The 15,142-nt window shown below is 38.1% G+C and overlaps 1 protein-coding gene across 2 annotated transcripts in view; it reads left to right on the top strand.

Annotated features, from left to right (window-relative positions):
- Positions 1-15,142, top strand: part of LOC127654311 (E3 ubiquitin-protein ligase PDZRN3-B-like) — a 149,502-nt gene that overhangs the window by 122,494 nt on the left and 11,866 nt on the right. The window contains exon 1 of one of the 2 annotated variants that reach the window (XM_052141437.1): positions 2,930-3,254. The exons of the other annotated variant lie outside the window; for it this stretch is intronic. Within the exon in view, the coding sequence (XP_051997397.1) occupies positions 3,186-3,254 (69 nt within the window). The 5' untranslated portion in view covers positions 2,930-3,185. Of the gene's footprint in view, positions 1-2,929; positions 3,255-15,142 lie in introns of those variants that run through there. 2 annotated transcript variants of the gene reach the window in all.

Here is a 15,142-nt window from a genome sequence, read left to right as displayed (position 1 = left end):
GGGAATAAATGCATTTTTCAGGAAATAGTAACATTGTATTAAAATATACATTGAGTCATATTTCAGCACTTTTAAAATCTGAGATTACTCACGATTAACTATGAAATATCATGAGATTAATCATGATTAAAAATTGTAATATACAGACAGCTCTAGTTTATATATAATAGGCATAATTTATATTACATTTATTTAATACATATATCCCTATAAAGTATACAGTATGTATTACATATTTATATAATAGATAAAATAGTATATACTGAACGTGTTTTATTCATTGCATACAGAATGAAGCCGTTTTAATATCAAATTTGGTAAATGGGTTAAATAAATTTAACAGTGCTAAAAATTCAGGTAAACTGAGCCATATTTTGCCATTTATCACAAAAGGTGGCCCAGTTTACCTGAAGAGTTGACAACAATATTAATGAATGAATGACTTACAGAGTTTGTACTTTGTGTGTGTTTTTGTGTGTGCATGTCCCTGTGAATGTGTAAAGTTTAATAAATGCATGACATTTTGTTGGTCATGCTTGTATAATAATCCTATTGTTGAAGGCGAGATGAGTCGAAAGTCTGAAAATCTTTTTGAAGATGGCCTGCACTTATATAGCACCTTTTTAACCTTAGCAGTATTCAAATCGCTTTACACTTTATCTCATTCACCCATTCACACAAACATTCACACACCAATGATGGTAGAGCTGCCATGCAAGTCTCTAGCCTGCCATTGGGAGCAACTTGGGGTTTAGTGTCTTGTCCAAGGACACTTCAGCATGTGGAGTCACGTGAGCCGGGAATCGAACCACCAACCCTGCGACAACCCGCTCTTCTACCTGAGCCACAGCTGCCCCGATCTCAGCTGAAGGCAGGTCATAGGTTAATCCATATAGAGTACACATTCATACAGACACAAAATCACATGCACATATATGCACACTCATAACAAGGCCAAACAATACCCCTAGGGACTACATATAGGAACATGAAGATGATGAAAGAAAACAAAACGTCCATATTAGGGAATCATACCATCAAATTAACGAGCCCCTCATCATGCAGTACTTTGTTTTCTTTGAGAGCTTTGATATCATCATTTGATCTTAGTTGTTCAGGACTGTCCAGCATTCCCAAAACCAGATATGTAGAAAAGGTTTGATGGAATTATTTGGACAGCACTTGATATTGGAAGTGAATTAACTCAGTGAAGCCTCACCCTGTCAGCCTGGAAAACATTAGGAATGTGGCAATCTGGGACTGATGAGTATCATCTGGAAACATCTGGTGAAAGGACCCCACCACTGCCACCAGATTAAACATACATAATACATACAAGCACACTTCGGTTCTCATCCTAGCCCATGTCACATAGACAGGTAGGAATGGATTGTGCATGCCAACTGACTTCCTGTGTAACTCCCTATTGACACATTCCCGGTCAATGAGAGGCGGCTTAAACTCATGTCTGTAATAATATTTTCGTATCTGATATAGGGGTGTGAGATATATATCGTCTACGATAATATCGCAATTGTTTTTTAACGATATGCGAAATCACATTATCGAGTATGTAACTCGTTTTCAAAAATCAATCAAAAAGCCGTATTAAGTGTCCACGAATTCACTGCGTGCTACAGTATAGTATATACTACTGTACATGCGCATTCAGATCGTGATGTTGCACATTCGATTGCGGTGTGTAATGACAGAAGTTAAAAATGAGCGAAGAAACGGTGAAGATCATCAGACATCAACAACCTTGCAACCCACACAAGATTAAATTGCTAGACATTGTTCGTCATCAATAGCATAAGGTGGTTTGGTTTTTGATAGGGAAAAAAATCAGTTACAGTCGAAAGCAGCTCAACTACCAACCTGTTTTACCATCTTCAAACTACCCACCGCATTGAATATAAGGAATATGAAAAGCTTTGCGAGTCAACTGAACACAACATGCCTGCAGCTGATTGGGTATAAGCAAAAAAACACACTCAATAAACTTTTGCCGAATCGTTTAACAAAAACTAAAAAAGCGACAGATGGCAAGATATAACAAACGCTGTCACCAATTACATTTTTTCTTGTGCTGTGTTTGAAAGAAGTTTGCATTTGGTGACTTTTATGACAAAGTCATAAAGCATATGATGCTTTGTATGGAGTGTTGTTTATTAAATTATTAGCGTGTGAAATTATATCATAGTTCTTCTCATGCGAATATGGAAGGCTGTCCTAGCATGGAACTTTAACTTTCCTCTAATTGGCACTTATGTTTCGTTGGCTGCGTGGCACAACAGTGGTGGACATGACCGATGCCAGGTCTGCTCTGCCCTATTGTCAACTATGGTGCCGTAATGTGCAGCTCACGAATTAGCTAGAAACCATGTAATTTTGCATCAGTTACCTCAGCATGGTCCATGATGTGAAAGGAAGATGCGTTCAGTCTGTAAATACATTTGCTTGGCTGTCAGCCCACTTATTAGCAAAAAAAGGCCCCAAGAACTGCCCTGTAGGTTCTATTGTCCTCATGCATATATAAAGGTCGCCGAAATAAAGACTTTTGTTAGGCCTCCAAAGCATTCTCTTTTCTCATTGTATCAGCCTTTACAGTTCTGAGAAATTCTATTATTTCTCAGTATAAGTGGAGAATGGAAAAGCATCCATTTATTTATTACATCAGTGCTTCTATTTTGTTGTGTTTGAATGACTCATCTTGAATTATTACGGTTTGCATAATTATCAGACCCAATTAGATGGTTGTTTTTGTTGGCATAATGCCTTTTGTTTATACAACAGGTAGAAAGAGTAATGAACTCATGTTCTCTGTTGTGTGTGGGACAGCCCACACATAAATATTCAATAAGTAAGTGCTTAATATGCATGAGTGGGCGTGCATGTGTAGTAGTGTCTTGCCAGTGTAAGCAGCTGAAGCAGACTGGGAGATTCAGAGAGGGGAATGCTGTACTGAGATACATCTCCAGGCATACAATGCATACTGCATACATGAGAGCTTGTGTAAAACTTACAGAATAAAGGAAAACGGGACTGAAGAAGGAGGAGGAAAGGGAAGAGAGAAGACGAGGTTTACGGTCAAGATAGCAGCCAAATGTGCACGAGAGAGGGAGGGAGCATGCTGACTTCCTGCTCTCCTCCATGAGAAGACTAGATGGTGTGATCTGTCCATCATGGGATGCAGATTGTGTACTCTACAGAAGCCTCAAGAGCAATACAAACTGCTGTATGAAGTATGTCAGGTAACAACTCCCTTATTTTAAACAGAAGTCGATGCAGAAATTGATCTCAATGATCAATAAAGCACTTTAGGAGAACTTTAGAGCATTGGGCAAGAATCTTTGTGGACTTCTATTTCTTATTACTGTTGCTTAGGACTATTTCTCAGATTATCAATATAAACATGTATATTACTAAGAATTATGTGCTCAAAGCAAATTATTGGATTCATGCATATCAACATTAGCTGCGAAACTGGAATATTGGAGATGTTTGAATACTTTACTAGTGGTCAGTATTGTGGATTGATCTGTCTTTTGTGAGGTTACTTGAAGTATTTATGGTAACACTTTACAATAAGCTTGTATTTGTAAACATTTGTTAACAACATTAGTTCATTTGAACTAACAATGAGCTGTACTTTTACAGCATTTCTTAATCTTGGTTAATGGATATGGTGCTACACTGTTGGTTTGTCTCTTGTTAGTTTACTTTTTTGTAGAGTAGATGATAAATCAGTTTGATATTTGCAATTAATTCATTAAGGGTTGTACTTGAAATGCTTAGTCAGGTTTTTTTTGTTTTATTAAATGCTTTGAAAATGTTGTCACATTGGTGAGCAAGCCTCTTGCTTGTTTGTTTGTCCATTAATTTGTTAAATTTTGTTGGCTTAGTGATTAATGCATTAATTAATTTGACTTGAATTTAGCATTTCATATTGATGTCAAATATCTTATAACTTGTGCGTTATCATGTGGCATGTATAAACCATGTCTGAGCTTTGTGTCGCTGTATGACATTGATGTCAGTGCTGATTTCCTTGTGTAAACCTAATGCTTATAACTTTAGGATATCTGACATTATATCGCTGGTGGGCAGTAGATGAAAGGCAGCAGGGGTCCTCTGAGAACAAGCGCTGGTGTTGTTCTTCCCAAGACATGCATCGCACACATAAATGCATTCTTAAAGTTATTGAATTTTTTTTAACAAATGGTAACTTGCTCTTGATATTTTCCTTTTCAACTGGAATTCACACTAACTGGAAGATTTATTTGGCAAATAAAAGATGCACTCGCATTCCGTCTACACAATTTATCTTTTTATTGGTCAATGGATGGATGCATCATATCTCGTTTTTAAGACACCATGTCTCTATATAAACTGTTTAAATATTAAAAACTGGCCTTGAGACACCTGTATTCTGTTGCAGTATTCTGTGTAGCTGTTTTTGAACTCAAGAAAGCATCCTGCTTTAACAGCTCCTTGGAGACAAGAACATTTCTTGTTTTTAGGCATGAAAGCGACCAGCAAGATTAGACAACCATATTGTTAGAACTTCCTTACCCACTGAGGGATGCATACTTTTTGTTTGTATGGTGTGTAGGGGTTCTTTCAGTAAATCTAATGAGTGGCCACTTCGCATTCCCCTTTTACAATTTTCCAGTGGCTGTTTCTCTGCATTAGCTGTTGATGACAGCACAGTCGCTTTTGTGAAAGATTCTGCTTTGATCGCACTGGCCGTGTGAAAGCGGGACTAAAAGCTTTCTCTCCTGTTAAGGGCCATGTGTATATATATATGTTTATTTTTGTGTTCTCTGCAACAGTAAATGGTCTCTGTTTGTTAACAACCCAACAGCCGATGTTGGGCTTCAAAGGGATCGTCAGCCCTTTTCAAATCACTCATTCTTGGAAAAATGGATGAAAGATGAAAAGAAACAAAGACGTATTGGGGCCATCACATGAGCTCTTTCTCAAACCCACTGCTCCATCAGACTGCATCTGTCATGCTGCTGTCAATTACATTTGATTGGCAGGCTGTTTGCTGGTTTCTCTAATGGCGCACTTAGCTAGTTACTCCTAACCTCTATACCAGACTGGGCAAAAAAATTGTCAGACAAGGACACTCATCCATGCTTAACATCTAATGTCATTCATCATACATTGTGAGACATTGATATATCATCTGCTCAATCAACAGCTTTGGGGCATAGTATTAATTTATAAAATAACAAAACATTTGGTTACGGGAAAGCACTTACAATTGAAGAGAATGGGGCTGGCCCATAAACATTAATATGCACACTGTTTCAAAAGTATAGCCACAAGACTTAAACATTAAACATGTTAATATGTGCTTAAGTAAATCAAGGATTTATTGTCTTTACAGCATTTAGCAGATTACAGGGTTTTACGTCATCATGACAACAAAGTTCTAATATTTGATAGAACTTTACACTGATAAGTAAAGTTAGTAATCAGTTTCATCACACTTAAAAATTGTTACCATGAGTAACGTTAAGGCTTGGTCTTGTTACTATAGATTTGAAGGAGTGCTTCCATTGTAAGTGCCTTTTTAATTTGCTTTTTTTTAATAATTTTATTTAAATGAACTAGGGACAAGTTACATTTTTGTTGTTGTGGTAATCAACATTATGCTACAAATGCTGTCGATTGAGCATGACTTAAATTGAACATGGAACATTCCTTTAATAGAGCACAACAGTGCCCTACCCTATTCAGTGTCTGGGTTCCGGTAGTATTTTTCCCATTCTTTTTTACATAGACTTTTCATAAAATCCTCCATAAAACAATTCTAAGCCATGAATCAAACCATCCAGCTCCAAGGTGAATCACAACATCACAAGCTTTTTTGAGGCAAAATTTTTTTGGAAAATCATACAAAAAGACAAAGGTTCAAGGCTGTGTACTTTCCGTCTTTCATGAGGGTACAAACTACAATCCCATGAAGCATTGTGAATTACGTAATTTAATAAAAATGATGGAAATATATAAAACTATTGATTTTAGGTTGTTGATCATAAGTATAGAAACAATATATTTTACATTTATTGCAAAATATTTCAATATGTTCAATTAGATAAGTAGTTTAAGTGTAAAGGGTGACTCAGTTACAAGACAACTCGATTACGTCACTCACAATGCATCATGGGAGTGGGCGGTTGCTCCGAGGCAAATTTTGCAGGCTTCGTTGGCCACTGCATGCTTTTGGCTGGCATTGGGGTCACTCACAATTAAGGTCTATGTGTGTCAGCAGTATGTAGCTGGGCTTTAATGAATAGGGGGAAAGACTTGTTTGAAGTGTAAAAGCGATCTGTTGACTCATCCTTTCCCAAGCACCTGCTTACTCATGTGTCCAGCTTCGTAAGCATGTGCATTAACCACACGTGTGCTGGCATGTTGTAGTGTTTCTGATTTGATTGGTAGCTGGTCGATAATTCATGGAGGTCCAGCCTTTCAAAGATTTTCTACTGTGTAGCTTTCATAAACTGACTGTATATTTTTCATATCCAGTTAAACAATGTTATTAAAATGATTAGCCCTTTTTTCCACTGTATAATGAGCTTACAAAGAAAATTAAATCTCATATTTTATCTTGTAATTTTTATCCAATAATTTATAAAGTTTAAGTGAGTCACTTTGTCTAAATTACTTGAAAAGAAAGTGTGACGAGGAGGAGGGCCTCACCGGGCCGTGATGGAGCACTGCCTGTGTTGAATCAGCTGATCAGCGGGAGAGCGAGATAAGGGGCAGATGCCGGCGAGAGAGAGAGAGAGAGAGCAGCCCCGGCTGTCTGCCTGAAGACGGAGGGTTTGCTGCCGGCCGCCGAGAGCCAGAGGAACTGCGGCCATCTGCCGAGAAGGGGAGGAGCAGTTCCGTCTACCAGGGCTGGAGGAGGAGCGGCCATCTGCCAGGGGTAGAGCAAGCTGCCATCCACCAGAGGGCGAAAGAGCGGTTGAGGACCTGGCGACAGCACATCCGGGAGCTGGCAAGCAAGTTCTTCGCTCTCTCTCTCTCTCTCTCTCTCTCTCTGTCTCTCTCTCTCTGTGTCTCCGCTCACCCTATCCCTCTCCCCACGCCTCCCCTCGTCTCTCCCCCAGGTTCGCTGGAGGTGGGGTGGACCACCGACTGACAGAATGGCCGTAAGGGTAGCGTCTCCCTTCCAGAGATGGGGGGGTAGTCAGACCGGTGGCGCCCCGGCCTGAAATTGGCGGGGGAGGAGGGTGACGAAGAGGAGGGTGTGGCACGGCCGGTGCTGAATCAGCTGATCAGTGGGAGAGTGAGATAAGGGGCAGCCCGAGATGCCGGTTTGAGAGAGAGAGAGAGACGCACACGGCTGCGTTGTGTGTGTGTCCTTATGTTTTATGTTGGTTAAGTTTGTGTTGACCATTAAACTTATGTTGACTGTTCAGCCTGTTCCTGCCTCCTCCTTGCCCAACCTTTCCTCTGTTACAGAAAGTAACAAGTATGAGGTAATAAATCCACTTTTCGAGAACATAATTTCATATTCACGTGAAATTATTCATTGCCACTCTGTGCACATTTTGCCCACCCCTTTAAAATTGAAAAATATAGAATCGCCACTGGGCCAACTCGACTCCGCTGACCTCTCCAAGCATGTGCAGAAACCACATGTGTGTTGGTGTGTAGAAACGTTTCTGATATGATATTGCAATGAGGGATTGCATTATTGCAATGGATTGACATTGGTCTTTTTGGAAATAACATGCTATTGGGATGGTGGAGAATTAAGGATAGATTGGAGATCTGTGTGTGTGTGTGTGTGTGTGTGTGTGTGTGTGTGTGTGTGTGTGTGTGTGTGTGTGTGTGTGTGTGTGTGTGTGTAGACCATTGTGAATCAAATAGCAAATACAGCGGATCAGGCTCCTGACTGGCCCTATCCCCAGATAATTCACACAGATCCTCTTCATTAAGGTGTCTGGCACCATGCCTGCCCTCTCTCTTTCTCTCTGTCCCTCTCACCCTCTCTCTCTACTTTAGAGCTCCCCAGTGGCTAACTGATGATCCAGAAGGATGCATCTTCCTCACATGAACACACACACATGCATGCACAAGTGCACACATTTATAGAGATGTATGTTCACAGAAATTATGATTGGCTCATGTACTCCAGATCATAATATACATTAATCTAGGGATTGTAATTGTAAAGAATTTAACTTTTCTGGTTCCGATTTCGATTCCATGTAACAAATCATTAGCAGTTTTTTAACAATTCCATTAAAGGTTCTATTAGGCCAAATCCATACTAATACATTTTCGTTTGAAAAACGTATTAATTTTGCTATGTTTACATCTCTCGTTCATAATGGATTGATGTTTTCCTTAACCAAAAATTTAGCATTTCAAAAAAACTCCATTACCACTAACTTTGTAAAATGGTGAAGTTGAAGTTTTAAAACTAAATTTAATTAGTGTGGAAGTGGTCTTAGTACTTAGCCAAAAAGAGACATTTGCCAAAAAAAGAAAAGTCTTCCTGTGATTAAACACTGTTCAACCTATTGATTTCAATGTAGGGGACTTATTTAATAAAACGACTAAGAAGAAGAGAGAATTAGTGCTCCCAGTCTCTGTAAACTTACAGGTCATTTTCCCCTTTAGTTCAAATTTTTAGAATTGAGCGAGAATGCGGCACAGACGTAAACTTGATCTCTCTCTAACTTTGCTGAACTAGGTGCTCTTGGCTTAAAAGCAGGAAAGGTATGCACTATGTGGTGATGTTGGCTCCTTTGTCCCTGATGGGTCTACATTGAACGACTGCTAGAAACTGTGCTTGACAGCCCTGTGGCTCCTAATCTCCCTACAAGTGGCTGGTAATGGTCATGGCGCCTGTCTGTGCCTCGTGCAAGGCATTTTAATTAGAGTATCAAAACAGTCAGACTAGTTAATCTTGAGCTCAGATTAGGTTAGTGCTGGATGATTGCTGCTTGCTAACACATTTATGTTAGTGGTTTTGCACAGGTCTTTCCAGGTTCTTCAAGAAATTCTCCTAAAATTAAATGTTCCCCAAAAGGTTTGTGTTTATGTGAATCCTGACTTGAAATAACATTTGCAACCCATTTACTTCTGTGATGTGACATACTTCAAGTGAAATTGATTGGATCATAGAAAGTTGTCTCTTTAGTAGGGATAGTAGGGCTTTATTAAAGGGCTCGGTGACCACCTGAAAAACGTTATTTTAGAGACCAAGCAAGATATCACATTTTGAGTTTGTTACGATAAAATATATATATATATTTTTTGAATTGCAAAAAGTCGTTCTCAATAAGACCAGGAAAATGTTTGTAAGGAAATAAATTGGGTCCATTTTGATTTCACTTTGACTTTAAGGCTTAAAGTGTACCACCAAGTCTGAATTTTCAGCATTATACATTTCCATGAGAAGATTTTAAAAATTAAACAATGCATTTCTATGAACTCCTTCAAACAGACTCTAAAATATTGTACTGTGATGATCTTCCATTGTTTTATTCACACAATTTTGTTCCCCCTGATATTCAGATCATGAAAAAATGTATATTAAGATATTTCCAGAGAAACTTTAAATTCATCATTGGACTCAATGGGTTTATGAATATTTTTGTTTGTGAATACTTCTGTCATTTTGTTGCATCGGACTTTATGTGAACTGGCCTTTATCAAACTGATTCCATGATCAGAACCCTTGTCACTCTCCCCCTCGTCCCCTTAATTAGTGGCGGGCTGCAAAAACAAGCAGTTCACCAATGCCATGGGGAAATCGGTAGAGCTCAGCTTAGTTAGCTTAACCAGGGATGGGTCCTCCCTACTGCGCCTTCACAGCTGCTTCACGCTGTAGCAGATGGCCAGTTGCCATTCAGGAGGGATCACTACCCTCTAGTCTGCAGACTGACACTCTAACACACTCTACCATTGCCATTTAGAGATGGGTAGACAAAGCATGGACAGAACATTACAAAGATATACGCAAACTGACATGATACAGATGGAATGACACATGGACAGATGAAATACAGACGTACCATGTCAATATAGACATGTCATAAAGAGTGCTATAGACAAAATATGGATTCACTGTAGCAAAGTAACGGACAAGTAGACGTAACATGAATAAACTGCTTATAGACAATAGTTTACTTCATGTAAAGGAGAGACATAACAAATGAACCATTCTGAAAGAATTAATTTGGCAAAGAAAATTACTCCCAAACATAAGCAAAGCTCTGTTCCAAAACTTGGTAGGCAGCCTTGCTGTGTATTACCTCCTTTGGTAGCTGCCTTATAAGGCAACATCCTAACCATAAGAGAACATCTAAAGTGACTGACTGAAGACAATTGATTTCAACTGGGGTTTTCGTGTTGCTAAGCTAACAACACAGTTGGCTACTTTAACAAGAATGAAAAATGCATTCAGTAGCACATTAATATTTTGGAAAATAGTACATTTCTAATTATCAGTATTGAATGAAATGTAAGTTTATTTGTAAATAACAAAATATGGAGACATATAATACTTTAATATGTTCTGAAACCATACCTACATTTCAACCACTGAATTTCAGACATGCCTAAATTAAAAATGGATTTGACACAGATATAAACTAAATTCCATTTCTTAGTACTTTAATACACAATACTAAGCTCAGACATATGTTATTGATATTTTTACTGCTTTATGTAAGTGACATGATGCATAGATCATTATAGTCCATGAGTAGGCCCAATGGACGCTATGAATAGATAAGCATTGTTTGGTCATTAGTCTCTAGAAGTCTGGCACAGATGTGATTTTGTATGGGGATCGACAAACACAGGTGTCCCTGCATCTTTTTATGGACAGCTTTATTTGCACAGATGCATCAGATACTCCACAGTTAAATAAAAATAAAACTAGATTAAGTGTCCCAACTGTTGTTGTTTTCATGCATGATGTTATGTCTGCCTTTGTTCTGTCTAACAACAGGGTTCAGCTCTTTTTTCTGCTGTCTGATTTATAATTACAGTATAGTACGTCCATAGACTTTTTATTTTAACTTTTAATTTTTTTTAAATTTGCAAAATGGTGTTTACATTTTTTTAGATTAAGTATTGCATGTCACACTGACACTACCCATACATAAAGGATTCAAAGAAACCAAAGCATGTCAACCTGTATCCATTGCAACTAACAAAATTATGACTTTATTCAGAATCATTTATATTAATAGACCCTGTGAAGCTAAATCACAATTAGCATTTTCATCGGAGAACAGGGCTTCCAGTTCAGAGATTTGTTATTCTTTAGGATGTGATAAGACACGATTAACAGCATAAATTGAGTGTATGCGTGTTGGGAGAGCTGAATAGCGACATGCTTCCCTGGTGTTCGCGCTGAGTCATGAATAAAACATGCTAACAGAGAAGTTTAAACTCACTAAAGCAGTTGGCTGATTTTGAATACTTATGATAGAACGCTATTATATCTTATTTATATTCAGACTGGGCATGCTCTTAGTGGCTAAATACTGCTTGCTGTGTGGCTTTATTGTACCATTTAAAAAAGTATTGCCTGTTGTGTCTTAATAGCAAGGTTTGTTTGCTAAAGGCCTTTGTCCTGTTTGTCAGTATTTTTTGTGGTAGTTCTACTTGCTTTTAAGTGATTTTATCCAGATGGAATTGTATATGGTATGTCATTATGTCAATTAAATGGCTAGCAATTATATATTTTGGTTTAAATTACTGTTACATTCAACCAAAGCTCACATAGGTAGGGAAACTGGTGAAGAATGAGCAGTCTTTAAACATTTTATCTTGGTTGTTTATACCTGAATCTGTTATAATACCAGCCTCGGCAGAGTGTGGAAAAGTGTATATTTCTCCAACGGAAAGTGATGGACAACTCATTATAAGAGGAAAGCAAAGACACAGGAAGCTTGAAGAAAGTGATTTAGCCTTACTCTTTTGATCCTGTCTGGATAACAGAATGCTTCATGCTTAAACAGGATTAAGAGTGAGCAAACAGCAGCATCTTTTAGCAGGCGTCCATGCTTATAAGCGGCATTAGTTTCCCTCTGTTTGCTGCTTAATCCACACAGAGACGGCATGCCAAAACATATAAAGGTTGCTGTGTTTCAAGTCGGCCAAGAAAACCTTCTTCGTTGACTGTAAAGAGGATTCCCTTCCTGATTCTGAATGAAATAACAAACAAATACATAAAGAGTGAAAGACCAGACCAAGCCCTGCCAAACTGAGACCCAGGCCAAGACTAGACTCCTTGAGGCCCAGGTCCAGACCAAACCTAACACCTAGACTAAGGCCACATCCAGACTAGTTAGCTTTTGGATGAAAACATCAACATTTCCTAGTGTCATAGTTTTCCAAAGTATGTGGTACAAGAGTGTTTTTCGTAAGTGTTTTTGGTGGAGGAAAATGCTGTTCAGTGTGGATGAGTGTTGTAGCAAAAACGTTTAAAAAAAGTCAGAAGAGTATACTCACATAGGCAACACGGTCGATCAGCCGCAAGCTGATACAGAATGTGCAAAAACTAAGTATACCTGTGACCTTTGTGTGGATGTGGCCTCAGATCAAGACCTGTAAGGCCAAGAGCCATGTCATTCTTGCAAATTATCTGTATGATGAAGATCCTGTGCTGACCTGTGGTTAAGGTAATGATCATGTTTAGTATACTGGAAATTGACCACAGAATGCTTTGATTGGCCAATCAGATTTTTATGACTTTCCCAACTTTGTCCTCTCAGTTAACCATATAAAGCTTGCCTCTGAGGTAAAAGGGTATTTTATGATATTTTGAATTAGATGTAATGTTTATTTTCTATAAATGTTTTGTGTGAAATGTGTTCCAATTTACTGACTCAGTCAATGGAAGTTGGACGTCCCAGTGCCACTGAGAGTGAAGCTCTCAGTTTGCTCTATTCTGGTGCTCCTCAGTGAGGTGTTTGCAGGCAGTTTCAGGGGTGAGCTGAGTGAATGGAGGCCGCGGTGCCCCTCCCCGTGCTAGAAAGAGGGGAATACTTAGTGGTAGGGCAGTCAGGCAGAATGCTTCCAGGATTGAGACTTTGTCTCGGGGGTCGTGGGCTACACGAAGGAGAGGGATTCCTATGCACTTGTGTCTTATGAGAACCTATACAGAAATGAATACAAGGAGTTTAAAGGTCAAATAAAGAACTAAAATGAACAATTAGAATAAAGAGAAGAATTGGCAAAGAAAAAAAACAACAGAACTGTCATCTAAAGTAACAGCAATTGCACACAAAAATCCAGATTGTATTTTTTTAAGTGCCTCTGAATATGACGATAATAACATGTTTTAAAAAATATTCCACGATTATGCCAAGGTATTATTTGAAGTACTTTGTAAATACCATATTATACAAATATTGTAATCATCTGAACAGCCTCTGAAAGTATCATGTTATTACCTTTTAACAGAGTTGGCATCTTAAGTAACAGCATTGGCAAAAAAATTAATTACCAATGGTATTTTTTGAGTACCACAGAGTACCTTGGTAGTACCCTGTTTTTTGAACATGCACCATGCTAATGCCATGGCAATGGTATTTTGTAATTACCTTTTAGTACCATGACAATATCATGGTTTTTGGACAAATATCATGGTACTGCCATGGAATTATTTGGATAGCCTTGGAGTACCAAAGTAATGCAAATTTGTTTTGTGAATACCTTGATATTATTTGAAGTAACTTAAATACTATAAATATGAATATGTAATCCTTCAAGACCTTGGTACATATATAAAAGTACCCTGGTATTATCATCACTGTACCATGGTACTTTTTAAAGGGTAATTTTGAAGACTTCCTCAATGTTCAGTTGTTAAACAGAGATGGTGAATCATACTATTTATTTTTTATTTTTTCCCCAGCTTTTGATATTTCAGAATTTGGAGTCATACTGGATGCTCCAATTATCCCTTAGGCTGGGATTAGTTTTGGTTATTAGTTAACATATACCTTCAATGCTGGAGTATGCTGATCCCTAGTGTGTGCACACATTACTGTCTGTTTGGAAATCTTTTCGATCCAGCGGCCTGTGAATTGAAATCTTTAATGTTCTCACAAGTGATTATTTTTGAAGCAGAAGTTAACAGAATTCTGAATACAAAATGGGTTTCATTGGATAAATAACTAAAGCTGTATGAGAGGCTGTTCAATTCTGTGGTCGTGGTGTGTTAATTACCAATATAGTAGAACTGGATTTCAACTAGTGAAAATGTGCGTATCTATCAGAAAATTAATCGTGAAACTGGAATATTTCTGTTAAAAAAATATAGGTGTGAGCATTTGGATTGGTGTTCACCCTAATAAGGTATTTCTGTATTCTCAACTAATGCATCACCCAATTTCTTGTGTTGTTTTCCATGAATTTCATCACCTTCTTGTACTAAGCCTACGTGTGTGTGTATGAGCAGCCTTGCATACATGTTTGTGAGTGCCTCAAGCACTGATCTTTTTCTGAGCTGTCTCTCATCCAGGAATCAAAATTGAACAAATGGGGAATGCTGTGTCCATTGAGACAAGCACACAAGGAAAAGCTCTGTAAGCTCTCAGATAAGAGAGATAGTTCACCCAAGGTCAAATATCCTGTTAGCAGCTGCACTAATGCAGACTGTTATGCTTCTACATCTTAATGAAGTCAGTTAAGATTTTCAGTTTACCTTGACATCAACCTTACCATTTCCAGAACGTTTGTGTTAGATATTTCTGTGGTCCTATACTATGCCTTAAACAAAAGCTCCTTGAAATCTCTCTCAAAACTTGTATTAGAATTTATTTATACATATTGTTTGTGTAATATTAACAGAAAAGTTAAATGTCTTCGTTTTGTTTTTTTGGACATAGCGTGGCAACATTTTAATTTTTGGGGGGATGTGCCACAGTAGTACTATGGTATGCTTTGAAGTACCTTGGAGTTTCATGTAAATACTACTGATTAATCTGCGATTAATTTGAGATTAACGACACAACAGTTTGGCTGATTAACATTGCTTTGCAATGCTTTTAGTACATTTTAAATCTTATGTAAAATTGATTTCAGACATTTGGTGTTACATCAGCCATCAGCTACCCTGAGCTCTAGAAATTGGCATTGGCCT

The sequence above is a fragment of the Xyrauchen texanus genome, chromosome 13, assembly GCF_025860055.1.
Source record: "Xyrauchen texanus isolate HMW12.3.18 chromosome 13, RBS_HiC_50CHRs, whole genome shotgun sequence".
In the NCBI taxonomy this organism is placed as follows: domain Eukaryota; kingdom Metazoa; phylum Chordata; class Actinopteri; order Cypriniformes; family Catostomidae; genus Xyrauchen; species Xyrauchen texanus.
This window is presented reverse-complemented; position numbering and strand designations above follow the sequence as displayed.